General features: G+C 37.2%; 1 protein-coding gene across 1 annotated transcript in view; it reads left to right on the top strand.

Moving 5' to 3' along the window:
• The window catches only part of VPS8 (VPS8 subunit of CORVET complex), a 100,828-nt gene extending 82,289 nt beyond the window's left edge, over positions 1–18,539 (top strand). Inside the window, exons 44-46 of the mRNA XM_072419111.1 lie at positions 6,423–6,470; positions 16,515–16,595; positions 18,230–18,539. Of these exons, the coding sequence (XP_072275212.1) occupies positions 6,423–6,470; positions 16,515–16,595; positions 18,230–18,379 (279 nt within the window). The 3' untranslated portion in view covers positions 18,380–18,539. The remainder of the gene's footprint in view (positions 1–6,422; positions 6,471–16,514; positions 16,596–18,229) is intronic.
• Positions 18,540–19,551: the final 1,012 nt, after the last annotated feature.

The raw sequence follows: 19,551 nt of genomic DNA, 5'->3' as shown, positions 1-19,551 counted from the left end.
TTATTAATATGTATTTTACCAGATTAAGAAGATTTGTGCTATCCCTGAACCTGTAGTGAAATCACACGGAGAAGCACTATTCTTGATATAGGTAATGTTAGGACTGTCATATTTATAAAGCAGAGGGCAAACTCAGCTAAAAGTGACAAACACCTCTATCTGAGAATCAATTTTCTTGGGTGTAATCAAACACTATAAGTCCACAGCTAAATCTATGCAACCACTATAACATGACAAAATGTGCATTTTGTTTTGTACTGGTGTACAGTTAGGTAATGCAGCCTATTTCAGCGCATGTTTGTCATCACACTTTAATGCACAATACATCCAGTACCGTTAGGATGCTATTCAGAATGAATTGCACCACAGCGAGCCAAATATTGTTATACAGTAGATTTTCAGAGTAGTTAAAACAGATTGGTAGCGCTTTTTTCTTCCTTTTTGAAGTGTGCTGGGGGGACCCCCATTTGTATTGTTCCGTTGTGTTGTTGTGCTGCATAATCAATACAAAGCACATTTTCAAGCAACCATTGAATGAAGAACAACTTTTCTATAATCCGGCATGAAAGATCTGGAATCTTGCCATCAGGATTTTATAGCGTACAACAAGAGCATATTTTGAAATCATGTGATTATTTTAGTAAAGACTACTGTCACATCGCTTTTTTAGAGGAAGCATATTATCTGCATTGCAGTAAAGCTTTTTAAAGCTCAAATGCACAGTTGTACAGGCCCCTCTCCTGTACTGAAGATTTTACCTCTGATATTACTGCACACTGTAGGCTGCTCACCTGGAGACCACTTAATGTTTTTTCTTTCCCTGGCCTACCCTTCTCATTAAATGGATTTAAATACTATTTTATCCATGTGTGAGCTCCATGAGTCCATGAGAAATGTTAAAGTGAATCTATTGGTGGTCAGGTCTCCGGTGTTGGTGAAGATCACTGTAAAGGCAGCATTGGAACTGTTCTAGTGATACCTGTAAAATGTTGTTTTACTACACTTTCTGCCTTGGTGATAAATAATAAAGGTGAGATGCCCAGTAAGGACTCAAACATCAAAAAAGTGTCCGATAGTGATGTGTATTCCTCTGGTATACAATTGTCACTGAAACAGAAGGTCATGGGGAATATTCTGGACAAATATATGTGGACAATTATCCAGTAGGACTGGATACAAAAAAGAGTTTTTTTTAATTCCCTACCCTATACAAAACTGAAAAAAAACTTTATAAACTTTAATTTATTCTGGTTTTATTCATTCAGATTATGTACAATGGTATTAAGGCCAATTACTGTTTAGGAATATACAGTTAGAAGGCTCCGTACATGAAAAACATGAAATACTAGGCAACAGTTTGTCAACTGTGGATGTAATGAAATCAAAGGATCCTGTGCCAAGCACTGATAGCAAGACTATAGGAAAAGTTAGAAGAGCACCAGTTTATACATCTGAATTGGATACCAATACTCAAAGAAAATACATTCTTTTAAAGGCCCATCTGGCTGGCTGCATAATGATGTATTCAGTTATAAACAACATTTGGCAAATAATTAGGATACAGTCAAGTATACAATTCAGACACCTGTGCCAGATTGCTATGAAAGCAATTTGCTGCGTTATGTTTTTTTCTTTTCAACAATGATTTACCTATTTGTAGAAGGATGTGCAGTTAAAGGCTCTGCAGGTTTAGGGCTAATGATCTCAAGCTAGCATAGATCTAAAAAGCTTTTATCCAGCTAGGCCTTAATAGCAAATTGCTTTATGTGGTAAATCTTTTAATCAGTAGCGCAAAAAAAATCTACTTGTGCATAAGCCTGTGCAGGTATCCAGGTCATGGTAGAGCATTCAACTAGACTTGCTTTTGTAATGTTGAAAATGTTTTATACCTTACCCAATGGCTTCTATAGATGAAATCAAACTATGAGGAACTTAGCCTAACATTCATACCCACACAGGAAACTCAGTCACTAAATTTGGCAGACTTTACCTGTCTAAGAATTTTTTTATGATCATGGTGATCAAATGATATCGTTTAGAACAGGGTGTTTCACAGTCTTTCTCATCTCTACTCATGTTCTTAGAAATCAACATTTTTTTTAGTGAATATGGCACAATGTAAAGACACTCAACATTTCAGTGTGTAGGCTGCCAACAACTAGTGTTTGTTTCTTTTTCAATTTAAAAATGTTGCCAGCAAAACAAAAATAAGTAACCGTTCACATCTTCATATCAATAATTTTACACTTTAAAATATATAGGGACAAGACACACAAAGCAGTTTGGAAGGGGAAGAGTAACATTATTCTAGTGTACAGCAGTTGAAGTAATGAAAAAATTCGCCAGTAAGGAGATATTATGGATCATCTTATCAGCACAGTTTAGGCCTAAAGAGTGAAGCTAATGCAGCTTCTACATCTAAGGATTGGAAAACTGAAATTTGTTGCAAAGGCTTCTGTGACACCAAATCACAGACCGTGTAACACCTATTGTATATATATATTTAAGGGTTCTTGTTTGAGAGTGATTTGGCTTCCTGTCCTCAGGCACGATTAGAACACAAGTAAAGCCTACCACACATATACTCATGTGTACTTCTGTGCCAAACACTGGCCATAATGTTGAGATACTAAGCACTTTAGCTAATCTCCGAGGGCTTAATCGGCACAGGAATGTGTCTGTATCTGCAGCTCATCTCTGGGGGCTTAATCGGCACAGAAGTGTGTTGTAATCTGCTGAATTCCCCTCTCTCACGTGTGTTAGTGCACTAAGCTTTAGTAGGCAGCCCAGATATGTCAGCAAAGAATCATCTAAAACCCTCATGCATGATCAATGACAGATAGCAATGTAGTCTTTATTCAGTGCCAGCCAAAAAGCAAGTACAAGCTTCTGTTCAAGCTTAATTAGTGCATGAACAGAAGTGACTGCTAATGGCTGCATTGCTTGAAATACTGTTTACTAAAGGTGGAGGTATTCAAAAAATCTCTGCAACATAAGACAGCACTATACACAGTAAAACACTGCTGAAGATGTATCCCCAAGACTTCATTTTTCAAAAGATTTTTCTTCTGGCCAATTTTAGGTTAGCCCAGCTCCAACTTTTCCTGGATGTTGAACAGCACAAATGTAGCTATTTTGTCTGGTCCAGCATTCAGCTGTAATGTAAAAAAGAACCACATTACAATCATTTTTTTGGTGTGTGAATTGTTTTCAGCTATTGAACAAGATATTTAGAAATTGTGTAAATGTATTAGCATTACTTCTGTATTGATATATGCTTTAACAAAAATGGCCTGGAATTTTGTACTCAAAATGCTACTTTTTATGGTGATAAAAAGTATCAGTTGGCATTATAACTTGGTCACCATGACTTGTATTAGTTGTCTCACAGGAAAAAGACTTTTTATTTCAGACAAAAGCATTTTCCTTTCCTGAGGTTTTTCAAAATGCTGAAGGATCGGTCAAACACGTTATCTGTCGAAGCTTTTATAGGAATTTTTGACTTTCATAGGTAATTTATTATTATTTATTGGAAACAAAAGACTGATAGTCTCCTTCTTAAATTTAAAGCAGAACAAATGTAAAAAAAAAAAAAATTGTGACCAGGCAGGTCTTCCATTGTTTTTTTATTGCAGAAGAGATAGGCAATGTCTCTTCTGCAATAAAATAAACATACCTGCCTGATTGCAGTTATTTACACTATCATCATTGCCTCTGCTTTTAGTTTCGGATATTTGGCCATCTTGATTGGCCAGGCTTTGAAGACATTACTCCCACGCATACACAGTAGTTTATCCCCTCAGGGGAAGCTAGGGTACCCGGCATATTTTGGCATTATACTCCGAGCTTATCCTGTACAGCTCCTTGTACTTGAAAACGAGGTTTGAAAAAAGGCAAGTAGGTATGTTTTTTTGCAAAACCGACATCGCCTGCTCGCAGATTTGGAATGTGGAGTGTATCTCTAGATATTGATATTATTAGTATAAGTGTTCCTTGTTGTGTCCACAGCAATTTACATTTTCCACATTTGCATCAGTTTTCTCCACTACCGTCTTCACTATTCTCAACAACAGTTTACATCTTCTCCACATGACAGTTTCTCTCCCAACTCCGCTACTACGAGCTGCACTACAGTCTCTGGCAGCTCACCCCCCACCTGCCACACCACATTTTCTAGCAAACTACTACAAGAAAATGTTACTTAAGCTTTGGAATGGAGCTTTATTTTTATGATTCATTTGGCATTTTTAGATGCTTGCCCTTGCGCATTGTATTATTTATCTTAGACATGAGTTCCACTTTCACTTCTTATCACATAAAGTAAGAAGCATTGTTATTACAACAATTGAAACCTGACTGATAATCTAACTTCTCTCCACTAAAAGCACACCTTTCAGATCAGTGGTGAGTTCATATTTCATTCTTATGGAATTACAGCGACTTTATTATTTCTTCTATCTGCTTACCAAATAAAACACTTCATGATCCCATTCATTTCACACATTTATGCACACAATGGCAGTACTTACCTCCAGCAAGGAGAGTGTTAATTTGTTCTGTCAGGATCAGCTAAGTACTGTGAGAATTACTTGTCTCACCTTATTATCTTTAGATTTTAATACATCTTCAATTAGGCGTCCCTTAAGAGATTTTTCTTAGTGACATCCTTCAAACACAAACACAGCTGACAAAGTTTAGAACATTAACCAAAGACGCCATTACCTTGGAGAATATAAATAGGGATTACATATATAAATGCAGACATGATGTTTGATTGTCTGCAGGTTATGAAGGAACAGCAAATAAAGTTTTGTTTTCTAAAATAACAAGCTTGATATCATTTATTTGTAACGGTGACATATGCATTAGCTTCCTGTTGTCTAAGCTTGCAGTTTACAGAAGATCACATGGTAGTGGCCTGTTAATGGGTAGGGTATAAGTGAATGCTAGATACAGCCTAGGTCAGGGGTGTCCAAACTTTTTTCAAAGAGGACCAGATTTGGTGAGGTGAAAATGTGTGGAGGGTGATCATTCAGCACATACTCAGCGTTAGTATGGGCGTGGTCTGCGTGGGTCCCGCACAGCACATGCCCACCTGTGCACAGAGCACGGTGTCAGTCAAGCACTGGGCAACTCCGTCGTCCTCCGTCTTCTTCTGCCCACAACACCTGATCTTCCACTGCCCAGGTGCGAGTGCCAATCTCACCAGGCAAGTAAAACATTTGGGGATAGGTCCACTTGTCCAAGGTCACAGGTCCAAAATGTTTGGAAGCATCTCAAAGCTTCCTTGTATTTATGTAAAATAAAAATGAATTCTATGTCTACAAATCTGTGCAAACTGAGTAGACCTTTTTGGCCCTACCATAAGGATCTTTTTCTGAAGTCCAGGCGAAAAGTCCTGACTGCTATAAAGCTTTTCATGGGTGATATACTGGGTTGGAAGGTAGAGGATCTAAATTCAGTAACATTAATAAAATATTATGTAGCTTACCATTCCTTAGACTGAAGAAAACTAAGAAAACTAATGCAACTACTACATCTATGTTTTCTTCAAGTAAGGAAAAATGGTTTTTTTTTGTCACTTTCTACTATTGTCCTTTTATCCTTTCTGTGCAATGAACTGATACAGTGGATATGTGTTTGCAGAATGTATTCTGTTTCATGCCTAACAAATTCTATAAAAGCATGTATAAATTTAGAGGTGGCGTTGAACCCTTTTAACTTATGTGAGATTACCCTGCACCTAATTGAGAAAGGGTCACATAATGCTCATGTTTACTACAGGTAGTCCCCAGGACATCCAACATACAGACGACTCCTAGATACAAACGGGGCTTCCCTGCTCCCTTGTGTGCAGAACGGAAGCTTAGAGGGGGCGGTTTGCATGACTTTCAGAAGAAAACTTTTGCTAAACGCAGCTAAAACTGAGCTTGTAACTCTTTAATGACCAAGACAAACTTTTTTTTTTTTTTTTGCTTGTTTGTGATTAACTCACAGTGAGTGATAATGATACTATTCATTCACATAAAGTCAACACATTGGATACTAAATCACATGGGTTGGCTAAAACACTTGCCCATAATCCATTTCCTCCAAAGCTCCTGCAAAACCCTTTGTAAATTTTTGTTGTCAGTTTCTTTAGGACATATTTGAACATAGTACTATGTGCAAACTTTTGTCATTTTTTAGTCAAGTAGCTTAAAATATGCTTACTTTCTAAGCATAGTGCTTTCAGAGAATCCAGCCATGAAATTCATGTAGAACAGACACATTGACATGAGATACTTGTAGAAAACAGCTGTTTTTTAGGTTTACCTACAAATGTTTTTAATTTACATGCATAATAGCTACATTGCAGTGTTTGACCCATTCCATGCCTTTTTCATTAATTTAATAATTGATAAATATTTATATTCATGCAGGTGAGATCCGCTTCAGCTCATTCATCCAAAGAAGAGACTGCAAGAAAGGTGAGTTTAAATGATATGCTGTGTACTGATGAGAGTAACAGGTATATGTAAATCGTGTTTAAGGAAGCATTAACCTCTGTAAGTAATGTTGTGATATTTATTTAAGTATTCTGCAACTCATTGGAAGGAAGGTAAGGGTGGAGTTGAAAAGAGGACAGGGCTTTGTGAGAACAATATTTACTGCTTGGTATGTTTTTTTTTCCAGCACTGAACATTTTGGGCATGTCAAGCAATGCTGTTGGGTTCTTTATTTGGTAAAACTAAGAGAAAGACCTATTTCTTGCTTTGATGATCTTGGGGTACTGCTAGGTAAATTGTGCTTAGTTCAATTATTTGGTTAAATATAAATAGCAGTTTTCATTACAGGTTTTCCCCTATATCTACATTCATCACAAATGCCCTTAGAAGAACTGAATATGACTAATGTATATATATCAAATCAGTGCTAAAACTGAAAAGATTGTTCCAAACAATGCTTAAAACAATAAAGGCAATTCTCTTGTGTATATACAGTTGAAATTGTGTGTACAATTTTGTAGCGAAGAAGGAATTGTACTGTCAGTTTTCTTTTTCTTTAACAGGAAAATAAAAAATCCTATGACACAGACAGGATATTAAAGATGTGAGTTTGTAGTCTTGAAAGCAGTGTGCGTAGGATGTGTAGGTGTGTGTAGAATAAGAGTGTGGGGTATTTAATGTACAGCACTGCGTAATATGTTGCCACTATATAAATCCTGTTTATTATTATTAATAATAATAATAATGTAGCAAATGGCACTTTGTATAAAGAGTAGTTTGATGAGTAGGAAAAAAATAAAAAAGAATCAGGAGGTATGACAGTAAGTACTATGTATGAGAGATCAGCACAGAGTGCAGTATGTGCAGGAGGGAAGTACAAAGAATATGACGGAAGCGATTTATAATGGCAATCAGTATATGAAAGAGGGGAATACAAAGAATGACAACTGGCATTATAAGATGAGCAGGAATGACGTGTCAAAAGGAATTGCAATATGTTCAGGAGAGTAATGTAAAGGTAATGTCAGAAGTATGTAGAGGAGTTTCAAAGTGTATGACAGCAAGCAGTATATGCAGGATGAGCCCACTCTAGTACAGATTTAGCTGCCTAGATTGGAGCAAATGATGATTTATTTTATTTTTTTTTTTAAGCTAGCCATACACAAGATAACTTATTGCTTGTTCTCAAATATAAACTGATTTGAATTCAAACTACTTTTGCATGAAACAACTGGAAAAATACTTTGACACAAGTATAAGCCTGAAGCACAAAATTCAGTCCTCATTGCTAATATTCAAAACAGTGTTCGATCGAAATACATCTATGGTGTGGTATTTTTCAAACATTTATTTAAAAGGGAATAAAAATAAAATTGGTAGGCCTCAGTCTATATATCTGTTTTCCCCCTTTTATAGGTTTAAAATATTTTGTACTTTTGAGTTGATTATAATGTGTCATTTGCTATTAAATGCTCTTTTGTGCATGGTTGGTAGCCATTAGTAAATGCAGTTGTGTCCCCATGTATGATACTCGGATCTGTTAAACCAGAAAGAAATGCAGTTAATACCCCAATTAATAAAATGGGTTATGTAAGCATGCTTCTAAATTTCATTGAACAGAATGATATTGAACATGCCAACATTTTTCTCAGTAAATATATTTACCCCAGATGTCAGTAACAACCCAAATAATTCACACATACATAGAAATCTAAACCACTAAATCCATAAATTAAGTTATGTGTAATAAAGTGGAAGGGCACGGGGAATAAGTATTGAACACACAGTATTGAAAAGGAGGTGCAAAAATCTCTAGACCACAACAGTGTCTGTACTTTAAGATGAAAGGTGCCACAAGTACTACAATACAATTATTATAGATATCTGTAAAAGAGTCATTTGTATTTATATTTTCTACAGAATAGGCTAGACTAGATATAGAACTCTTTTAAGACCCAACTCATGATTATAATTTGACTCCATTATATTTGAATATTTATCTATTGTAAATATTAACTAATGCAAGATAACATCTCCATGCAGATTATTTGTAATGAACACTTTCAATATTTAAAGAGAAACTACACTCAAAACACGAAAAAACACACTTACCTTCAATTCCGCAGGGCAGACCGATCACTCCGGCGGTGTCCCGCACCCGGTCCCGCGCCGTTCCGACAACCATCCCGGAGCCGGCGCCCCGGTTGCTGCCATCTTTGTCTTCCCTTCCGGGTTCTTCATCCTACATCACCCGACCCAGGTGGGAGATCCAGTGACATAGGATGAAAAAAAGATTTGCCGTTCTCACTGCGCATCCGTGAGATTGGCACATTTTTCTCTGTGAGCAAAAAGGCTCCTTCTGCTCATGCCTGAGATGCTCGGGCATGCGTAGAAGGATCCCCCAAGAGAGCCTCCTGGGATGCCTGATGTAGGTATTGTGGGAGGCTTTGCGCTCCCATTCATTCTCAACCACCTAGGTGGCTGAAAATAAGGGGGCGGTGCTACATCTTTTTTTTTTTTTTTAAATAAATAAAAGGGTTCTCTACTGTTTTATGTAAAGTGAAAATTCTGAGTATAGGTACGCTTTAACAAAATGGGGTTTTGGTATTCCATGTATCAGGTTTGGATGAAAGTCTTGATCATCACTGGTGTTTTATGTTATTATAGATAGATTGTTGAGCCTTAGTTATTTAGATGTTATTTACAGTTCACAGCCATATAATGAGGCACTTAGGAAAGTGATTAAATCATAAAGATTTGGAGTTTAAAAATGTCTGTTTTGTTTCTACTATATTGTAGCATGTCGTTCTATGGTACCACCATGATTGCTTTAGTGACAACATATCTGAAAATTGCCATTAGCCATAGATGTTTTCCAGGCATACAAACTGGCTTTCGTAACTGACTTAGATTATATTCAATCCAGTTCCATGGGCTAAGCCTCTTTGTTTACCATTTCATACATAAACTAATCAAGACACTGATTATGTCAGGGAAAATTGGATTAGCTTGGTTTACATCATTGAATGCTATAGACTAGTGTTTATTTTGTGACTTTTAAGGCAAAAAAATTATGTCTTGTATAACTCTTAAAATAATTAAATTTTTTATAGGCCATTGAAGTTGTTTCAAAACAAAATAATTTACCAGTTTGCATCGATTCACCTAAAGCTCTCTACACATTACAGTCTGATTGCATTTTGTCTTTTGGGACCACCAACAACTAGCAAGGGCTTTTCTGACTGACACAAACACAGTTGTTTAACTCAGCCTTTCCCAAACTTTTTAACAGGATTAAACTTTTGAAATAACTTTCAGAACTTATGGAACCACTGACAATATTAAAATCTCAACTGCTCACAGTACATTATCATGGTGGTCCAGTGGGAAGAATATTACCCTTACAGATAGATAAGACGGTCACTGGTGTCAGTGGTAACTGACCTGTGAGGTTCAAATTGCTCTTGGTTCAGGGAACCTCTTTCAACTTCTGGAGGAACCCGGGATGGAAATTAGGCCTAATTGGATTCCTCATATTTATTCCTGTTTACTTTATTTTTACTAATCATAGGCTGAAAGCTTGCCTGGATGTTATCACTCAACGTTAAGTCATTACATAGCCTGACTTTTATTCTGAAAATGTTTGTTACTTGGCTGTCATGCCAATCCTCTTGCTCCAGTACTTAAAATCACATACCCAAAATCAGTATACAAATTGTGTTCTGTCTGAAACCTATAAGTCAGAAGGTCAGTACATGTTAGCCATGCAATTAGCTGTTTAACAAGAGGTCATCAAATATAGCGTCCATGTTTGTTCCCTGACAGGTAAGCTTTACACGCCTGATTATTATGGAGCCGCTTGATGTACAGGACTGCAGTAGGAATAACTGATACAGACTTACCTCTCAATTAGTTTTGGTTCAGGAACATTAGGCAGAGACAATTGAAATGGATTCAGGATTCTTTGAGTCTTTAGCATAAGGCCCATACTAAATGGTAACTCTGATCTGACCCTATACACCATGGTGGAAAGCCAGTACCCTCCCAGTGCATTTTTTTTCATATTCTGCCTGTAAACTTACCTATGAAGTACACATGGTAATTTAACGCACTTCTCACTGCAGTCTCCCTGGAACTAGTACAGCTTTTTCAACTTCTTATACAATCCATTGTACATGGCAGGTTGAGAATGGGGAAGGGTAGATTAGGAAAGAAAAATATTAGCAGTTCTAGCTTTACTCCTGACACACAAGCAAATCAGACTGCCATTAGTCCCTCCCTGTAGCTATTCCATAGATGTAGAGAAGAAAGCAAAGGCTGCATTGATCCCAAGCAAGGCCACATGTAACATTTTTTGGACTGAACCGTGTATGTGTTGATGTGTATTTTAAATAGCACCACAATTTTAGCATTGTCACAGCACGCTGCAGTTCACAATAATAGACTGTTCCAAAAAAAAAAAGGTGCAGTTTTTCTTGTCCAAGCTTGTGCTTTACCTGCCCGTGTAAAATTAAATAACTGCCCTAACTTAATGCATGTGGATGGCAATACGAAACACCAGATTCACCCAGATGTGAATATGTCAAAAAACTAAATTTGAGTTAAAAAATATAGAGCCATAGAGGAGAGGGAGGGGGGTACTGTCCTGGTTCCTGCAGGGGCTGGCAATCAGCAAATTCTGATCCATAACCGTAATAATTTTACCTCTCTGTAAAATTCTTCTCCTTTTCTATTTTTTCTAAACATTGTTATTTATAGATTAATTTTTACTAATAATAAAAACTGCTTTATAAAGCATCTCTTAAGTGCACCACATTCTATATAATTTTTTTTTACCTGTGTCTGAAAGTTATTTCAGGCGTTTCCCTCTGCCTAAAAAATGCCCTTTAATAATATTATTTTGCAAGCAGTTCTGTCTTGGATTATTAGATGGTTACAGTGTGATACATTGAGCCATAGTCCCATTTCTTTTGCATACACACTAATACTGTATATGTGGGAGGTCAGCTCTGGAAGTGTGTTCCAGCCTGTGAACAATGAATGCTTCTGCCTCAGTGCACTGTTCTGCTCTAGGAAAGCGTAGAGAATCTCACCTGAGACAGGATAATTACAGAGCTGCTGAAATGGCCTTTATTCACCCTTGTTTACTGCTTTGTCTCATCAGAAATTGCCCTCGCTGCAGAAACCCTTGAAGGGATAAGAGAAAAGAAACTGGCAGATGTTCCAAGCTCCCAGACTCATACACATCTCATTTTTTATTCATTTCTCCAAACAAAATTTGCCGTTCATAAATATTTTATTAAAGAGAAAATATTTAAACGATATATGTGAATGGAAAGGTTCTCTGTGTACACACAAATACCACAGCCTTTGTGTATATTGGGTGGCTCGTCAGTCTGGCGCTGCATTTACATACTGAATATATGCAGTGTTTATAGCACTTAGATCGACATTTATTTTTTTATTTGGTTGGGTCTTTGCTAGGTGACAAAGGTGTTAAATGCAGAATGAAGAAAGGAAGTATTTTGGATTTTAAGTGTTAGATGCAGGACTGAAAAGAGAGTAGTTAGAGACCATACTCCAAAGAATACTATGCAGTATTTAATATAGGGACCATAAGACTGAGGCTTCTGCAAATCAGGGTCGTGAGAATACATTTTTGTTTTTTATTCAGTAATGGACTTAAAACCATAAGTAACAAGAGTGATTTAGTTCATGCTTGGTGTTTATTTGGAAATAAGATAATACCAGTTTTATTTCATGGTGATTTGAAGATCTTTAGGCCCAGCTATTTAAAATTTTAGAGCTGATTTACGGCTGATCACCCCTGAACTGCAGCACCCACACTCTTTTTGATTGCTGACATTAAAAAAAAAATGTCCACGTCCTGGTCTTAAAGCCGTGGTCACATTATGCTCCATTCTTGTGTCTTCAAGAAAGTGATTGAAAGTGAAGATAAAGATGAAGGTCAGCCTGACACAAATCATCTGTGACAGACCACCTATGAACCAATTATGGACTATCCATGAACCTGACACTGACATAACATGAATTTCTATACCAGCAGGTTAAAGTGGTAGATCTAAACTTAATGTTTGACTTTAGGTCCACTTTAATCATTAGAGAAGTAAGAATTTGATGTTTCCCTAGAAACCTAAATGAAAGCAATACTTTTATCACATGCATTTTAGCTGAACTTTAAACGGATATAAAATACACTTATAAATGCAGTTCTTTATTCTAAATGTGTGTTTCACATCTGAATGTGACCTGGCATCGGCCTCTTGTGCAGACAAAAAATCATGCTGATAATAAAGCAATGCAAGAGAGATGAACTTTTGTTTGGTCAGGGGCTGGGTTAGGTCCAGGAGGATCTTGGCTCTGAGGAAGTAGAATGAATGATGCTGACCATCAGCCAAAATAAGGGTATCTTGCAGCAGAATAAAGTACTGTGAGTAAACTTCTAGTTTTAAGTTGAATATTGCAGCAAGAATTGAGTTTATTATTCTGTGTTTTAATGAGCTGTTCATTTTAATATTGTTATGTTTTCCTTCCTATTTAGATGGTTTTTGGCATGTGAAACTTTGAGAGTTTTAACTTTTACAAAATACCATCATAGTTTAACTGGTGCAAACACAGTATAAGGGTTATACATCTAGCTGCAGGGACTCCAAAAAAGAGAGGGTTACCACCAGTCTGGATGTGTCTGATTCTTTTAGCTCCATGACCATTTTGGGGACAGTCTACTTACTTGACAGTCTCTATTACAGGGGAAAAGAAGTTTAGATAGCAATGGAGAGGAAACGTTTTTGCAGCTTGTTGGTGAGTTCCCATACAAGGCTGTGGTTGCATACTAGCACAATAAAAGTTGTGCCATAGCAGTGCAGGTGGCAGGTACACATTGTAACATAATGATTCTGCACTGAAAAGTCTGGTATGGTAGGACAGTAGTGACCAAAGTTTGGCAATCACTGACTTTGTGGAATGTTGCACCCAAACGAGGTTTGAACTGCTCTCAGTATTATAGTTTTTGCTACTTGCTGGTGGATAAATTTGCCCTTTGGAGCTCTGCGTGTGTCTAGTGTTATCCACAGGGCAGAAAACGAGTGAGTGGCCTTGGGCGTAAGGAGAAAGGAGGGAGGGTTGGGTGTTACCATGACAACAGGGAAAATGATGTGTTCTTGAAGAAGAGAAAGGGCTCAGGTTGATGGTGGAAAATAGTTCGGAAAGAAGTAATTACACGCTGCATTTTCACAGTGCGGTGGAGGGGGCCTTGTGGCTACACAGATTACTACCACCCAGTGGATAAAAGGAGAGGGCGCGAGTCAGGAAGGTTTATTATAGTTTCAGCAATGTGAATGTAAACACACAGCATTTTATCTTGATTTGACAGCATCTACATTCACTGAAAAAATAATGGTTTTTACCTAAATGGTCTTCGTTTTTCATACAAAGGTCACAGAAATGTGTTATTTCAGTCCTTGATTGCAAACGTGCGGAAACATCAATTACTCGTTAATCTCACATCAAAGTGTGGCCTTTGGGAGACAATAATTGTTTTAAGTATAAGTTTACCCAGATCTGCTATTTCAGTATTTATCGGCAGCTGGTTGGTTGAATCAACACGCTGTGTGTTAATGGTGCTGGAAATATCAGCTTTGAGTGGGCTTGCTGCAATTTTTTTCTTATATCCTAACCAATCTCTTGCCATACCGTAGATAAACCAGTCCACAGCACAGGGCTCTGGTGGGCTCACAACATTTTCTAGCCATTTGCTTTCAGCTTTGGTTTTGGGTAAGCCATTGAATAGTTCAAAACTATCTACCTCCTATAGTTATTCTATTTGTGTACATTGATGGTGGTAGGTTACACTGAGCTAATTAGTTTTTGTAATCCAACACTGGTTGAAAGGCCAGTTAATAACTGTAAATGGGCAGCCAAGGCTCCTGCCAGCCAAGTCAGTGGTAGTGGGACATTGACTGCACTGTGTTGCAAATGATGTGAGTGCTAGAAAGTGCTTAAAAGAAATGTTAGCCAAGAACAAAAATGTCATAATATATATGAAATGATATATTGCAGCTTACCAGACTGTAAATATGGTGACTGCAGATACAGGAAATACATGTTTTCTAGCTATGTTTTTGAATGACGAAAAAACTATTCCATGTAATCAATATGGGGTAGGTAGGTTTTTGTAGTCCATATTTGGAGAGCACCCTGTCTGTATTAGTAGCTGCCACAGTCTTTGGTGGCTGAACTGACCTAGGAGATACTGTTTGTGTATTTGGTATTATTGTAAGACAAACACAATTATCTGTGTAGCCATTTATTGTTGTAGGGGGAAGAGAATGGACACACTGTGAAGTGCACTATCACCTGCTGTACTATTTACCTATTTTTGTACCTGTGTGTGCGATGACACGGGATTAAAAAGGCTTCTAGGATCATTAAGAATTCCTTGTCAGTTTACTGTTTATTGCTATTTATTTCTTTTTTGTCTGTTTTTAACTGATTCAAACAGAACTTGCATCACTATAGACTTGTATGGGTTGCAGAACAAGTTTGAATGAAACCAAAGCTATTGATACAGCGTTTTTATCAACATACATGTAATGACCATGTTGTTTAGTATTCATTGATAATGACAAGGGACATGGGCATGATGACTGCACACTATTTAGTCATGTGGATCTCAGTGCAGTCTCCTGTGGCTGTAACCCATGTTCTTCTAGATTCAACATATTTTGTCATCAGAGTTGCCCTACTATAAACCAGTTTTATTTGAGCCATTGTGAACTTTCTGCCAGCTTAAACAATTTTACTTTTCTTCTGACCACTTCAGTTTCCAAGACACACAGACCTGCTGCCTTCAGGATTTTCTCTTCACCAATTTCAATCAGAGACTGTAATGTGTGAAAAACCCATTGATTGGTAGTTTGTAAGATGCTGAAACCACCTCTAAGTCATTCTAAGGTCAAGGTCACTTTAATCATGATTCATACTAATTTTAGTGTTTGTGGAACAGTACCTCAAAAATAGAAAAATAAAAAGCAGCTGATAAAAGAAGAGTCATAGTACTTGTCCTGACACTTGTTCTTCTGATTCATACCACCATGCAGGTCTACCACAACTAAAGATTTTTCAACAATTGACGGTGTGATTGGTGTGGCTGCTACCTTTATCCAGGATTGTGGTCTGTAGTTCCACCTGCTGACTCCTGCATCACTGCTGTGTTCCTGCAAAGCATTAGTGACACAGTGTGTGTAAAATCACAGCATGCATTGGGGTACACATATATTTAATTACCTAGAATTGCCGGATGTTGATGTGTTTTTTGACCAGTGTAGCTGTTAAATCAGGCCACTTTATAGTCCTAAATGTTTTGGTGAAAGAATTACTGTAATTCATGTGGCCCCTAAGGCTGTGTACACACTTTTTAACAATTTTATTGCTGGAAACAATCTTTCATGACCAAGAGTGACAGAAGAAGAAACAAGCACTGTTCTGTTCTATGGAGAGAGAAGGGGGGAATGAGGGAGTGATACCCGCTGTGCTCTCTTCCCCTTGACTTGTACAGTGGTTGTTCCCCATCAGATGAACCCATAAACAACATCTGGCAACCACTGTACACGTGGGATTCTCGCCCCAGACGAGCCGAACTATTCTTATCGGGCGAGAATCATATGACGTGTGTACTAAGTGTGGGTACAATCTATTTAGACGTATGCTACCAATAACAGGTTGTAAAATAAAGAACTTGGTTACTTTCACCTTCACTTTTCTTTCTTCCTCTGTGTTAGGTATTTTATTTTTCTTACTAAACTCTTAATTCTTTAATCTGTCTCGACCTAAACAGTGATTTAGTTTTTTGGCGTTCAAAACTAGGAAAAATATTTCAACTTCAACTGGGTGTTAATCATTCAACATTAAAATAATGAATATTGTAGCCATGGCATTTTCTTGCTTCCCTGACAGAACAGCAGCTGTTTCTATTAATATTATGTATTTTTGTTATTTTCCTTTCAGTCAAGCTCCGATTCCGTCCTCGACCCACAACAGCTGCAGGCATTCAATGAACTCTGCCGTCTTTACAAAGGAACCTCACGGGTACAGTAACAAGTCTACTTATACTTCCTGAGAGCTGCACTGAGTGTTCAAAAGTGTTAGGACTGAAATTGTAATGAGCAATTCTCTTATGGAGTTAAAGTTGTGGCCTTCCTGTGTGACAATGCTGATTGTCCCAATGCCATATAGATGCAGAGATACCCAGAGATAGCTCAGTACAATGTAAGATAAGTATGTAGCAGTATTGTGTGTTCACAGCTTAAGAATCTGCTCTCCCACAGTGTGGATGTACATGGTGAGTGTCATTAGACACCTCTTTGTGTTATTTGGATAACTGATTTCATAAACTTTTCTAATTATGGAACCCTAAGTGGCTCATCTGATACGGCTGATCATACATAGTTAGTACTGGTACTAACACATCAGCTTTATTAGGCTTTACCTCACTTTATATTTCAAGGCTGATATTTTTTTTTGACCGTAGTCTACTGATTAAGAAATTAAAACTTAAAAAGTCAAGCATTTACCAATAGGCTCCCAATAAAGTCTGTCATATTTCCTAAAACTAGTCCTATCCTTTAACTGTTTATTACTGCTGAAATGGTTAAAGTTTTATTCAATCACATAGTTATTGTGGAAGAATATAGGAATTAAAATGGTACCCTAGGCTTCCCCAAAGTTTAAGACTGAAATAGAATGTGTATTAGAAGAAAAATCTTCCAGAGAACATTACGTAATAGAGGTGGGTATAGCCTAATATTTTGAGTGCATTTAAATGTAACGTTTTAAATTGAAAATGGAATAAAGAAAGATTAATTTTACAGCAGAGTGGTAGTCAGTGGCAAATTGCAGTTATCAATGCAATGACAAAATATTGTGGCACAGGCATGACATGCATACACAGATACACAATGACTGTTCTGCGTGGCTCAGAAGCAAACTGCAGTTGTTTCAATAGCACTACCTGAGAAGTGACAAGTGACCATGTGTGATGATAAACTTATGCACTGCCATGCACTTCCCTTCTTACTATCACCACACCAACATGCACTTCAGTACTCACTGTCTCACCGCACCAGCAGACAATTCTGTATTCCCTATCTTTCCACTGATGTGCTTTATCTATACACAGCTACTGATAAGTACTTCCCCACCAGGTACTACTGCGCTGACTCACATACCTGCCCACTTGCCACCACTGATGCAAACTCTTGTACATATCCGTTCCATCAAATGTACGCTTTTGCTAGTATTGTGCAAAGAAAAATACTTGTTGACATTAGCGTGACATGTATAGCTAAGGGAAGCCCCACAAACCTGCTCCCTGCTGTAATCAAGAAGGTAAGAATAATCTTACCTTCCCTAGACAACCGGAGAGACAACTTCCTGTTCCTCCACAGTTTATCCATTATTCCAATGCCATTGACAGATCTAAAGTATTTATGCCCATTGATGTTTATAGGGCCACAAATAATACAAAGCACTATAGTCCGTAGTATCTGAACTACAAAGATAACTGACATTTCTCTACAAATCTTCATGTGAAGGAGACGAGAGAGGTAAGTGTAATACAGAGATTGTTTGTACCTTTCTAAAGGTTTCTGCAGCTCCTATTCTCTGCCATTCTCTAATATTCATGATTTATTAACAGCATGCATTGTTTTATTGTCTTGCAGCTGGCTTTACTGACAGAACTATGCCGATCTCAGAGCCCAGAAAAATCCTTATCATATCATCCATCCTATGGGGGTGTTGCATCAAACAGTGTTTTTCAGAACGAGAACTTCCAGTTACATCTGGCACCCCCTCCGATCATCGACGATTAATTCTGGAGATAGGAACCTCAACTACTGTTTATCTGAGCAAGGGAAAAAGGCCGTCCATTTTTGAACATGTCATCGCTCTGTCACAGCTGTTTATATATTTAAATTGTCAGATTGTATTTGTTTGAAATAAACACTAATACACTCCTGTTTTAGTCATTAAGGATGTTAAGTCAGCATATTTGTATAGCATTGACATATGACAAACTATTGAGTACATAAAACAACACACATCAGTTCCCATGAAAGTGGATCTTAGGACCCATCCACACCATGCTGTAGTAATGCATTAAGCAGAACATGCTTTACTGGATGTTTGTATGCATTGCTTTTCATTTTAAATAGCATCACAATGCACCTACAGGTCAATGCATTGGGAGTGGGTTGGAGTAAGGTGTAAATATACTACACCAGTGATTTTTCCTGCACTGGGGCCATTTAAAAAAAAAATATACAATACAGTGCACACATGTTTTAGGTGAGATGCTACAAATTCATCAATGCTACAAATTCATCAGATTTATTAGTTGACTGTCATGCAACCAAAACAACTGGTATGCCAGAAACAACCACCATGATTTTATTTAACAAAAAATGTTTTGCTTTTTTCATAAAAGGGCAAAATCAAAAGTTTGGAAACTCAATATACAGAAAAAATCCTGCAGATGCATTGACTGTAAAGTAGGTGGTCAGCGTAAGGAATACTAGAGCCTTGGGTACATCTAATAGAATACACTGAAATAGAAATACACATTTTCTTGGTTCTATCCTCCTTCGACTAGGTGTAACACAGTCCTTCAAATACACAAGACCAATGTGAGAAGGGGTCTAAATATTAGATAATATTGTGGTTACATTTGTATGCATAGCCAAAAAAACAGGTTAATAATGTCTCAAAATTTCTTGTTAATGTCTCAAATGCACTACTTGCCCTCCAAAAAAAATCACACAATTCTCTATTTTGTTGGCCACCTTTAGTTTTGATTATAGCACACATTTGCCATGGTATCATTTTTTTCCATATAATTGTTTTTTAAATGAAACATGGGTAACATACCAAATCAATATACACCAAAACAACACATATAACATAAAAAAAAAACTATAAAAAACGGAAGGTACATTAAGCCAAAAAATAAAAAAACAAAGATTATCTCACAACCATGGCAGCATAT

This window comes from Pyxicephalus adspersus, chromosome 7 (assembly GCF_032062135.1).
Source record: "Pyxicephalus adspersus chromosome 7, UCB_Pads_2.0, whole genome shotgun sequence".
Taxonomy (NCBI): domain Eukaryota; kingdom Metazoa; phylum Chordata; class Amphibia; order Anura; family Pyxicephalidae; genus Pyxicephalus; species Pyxicephalus adspersus.
This window is presented reverse-complemented; position numbering and strand designations above follow the sequence as displayed.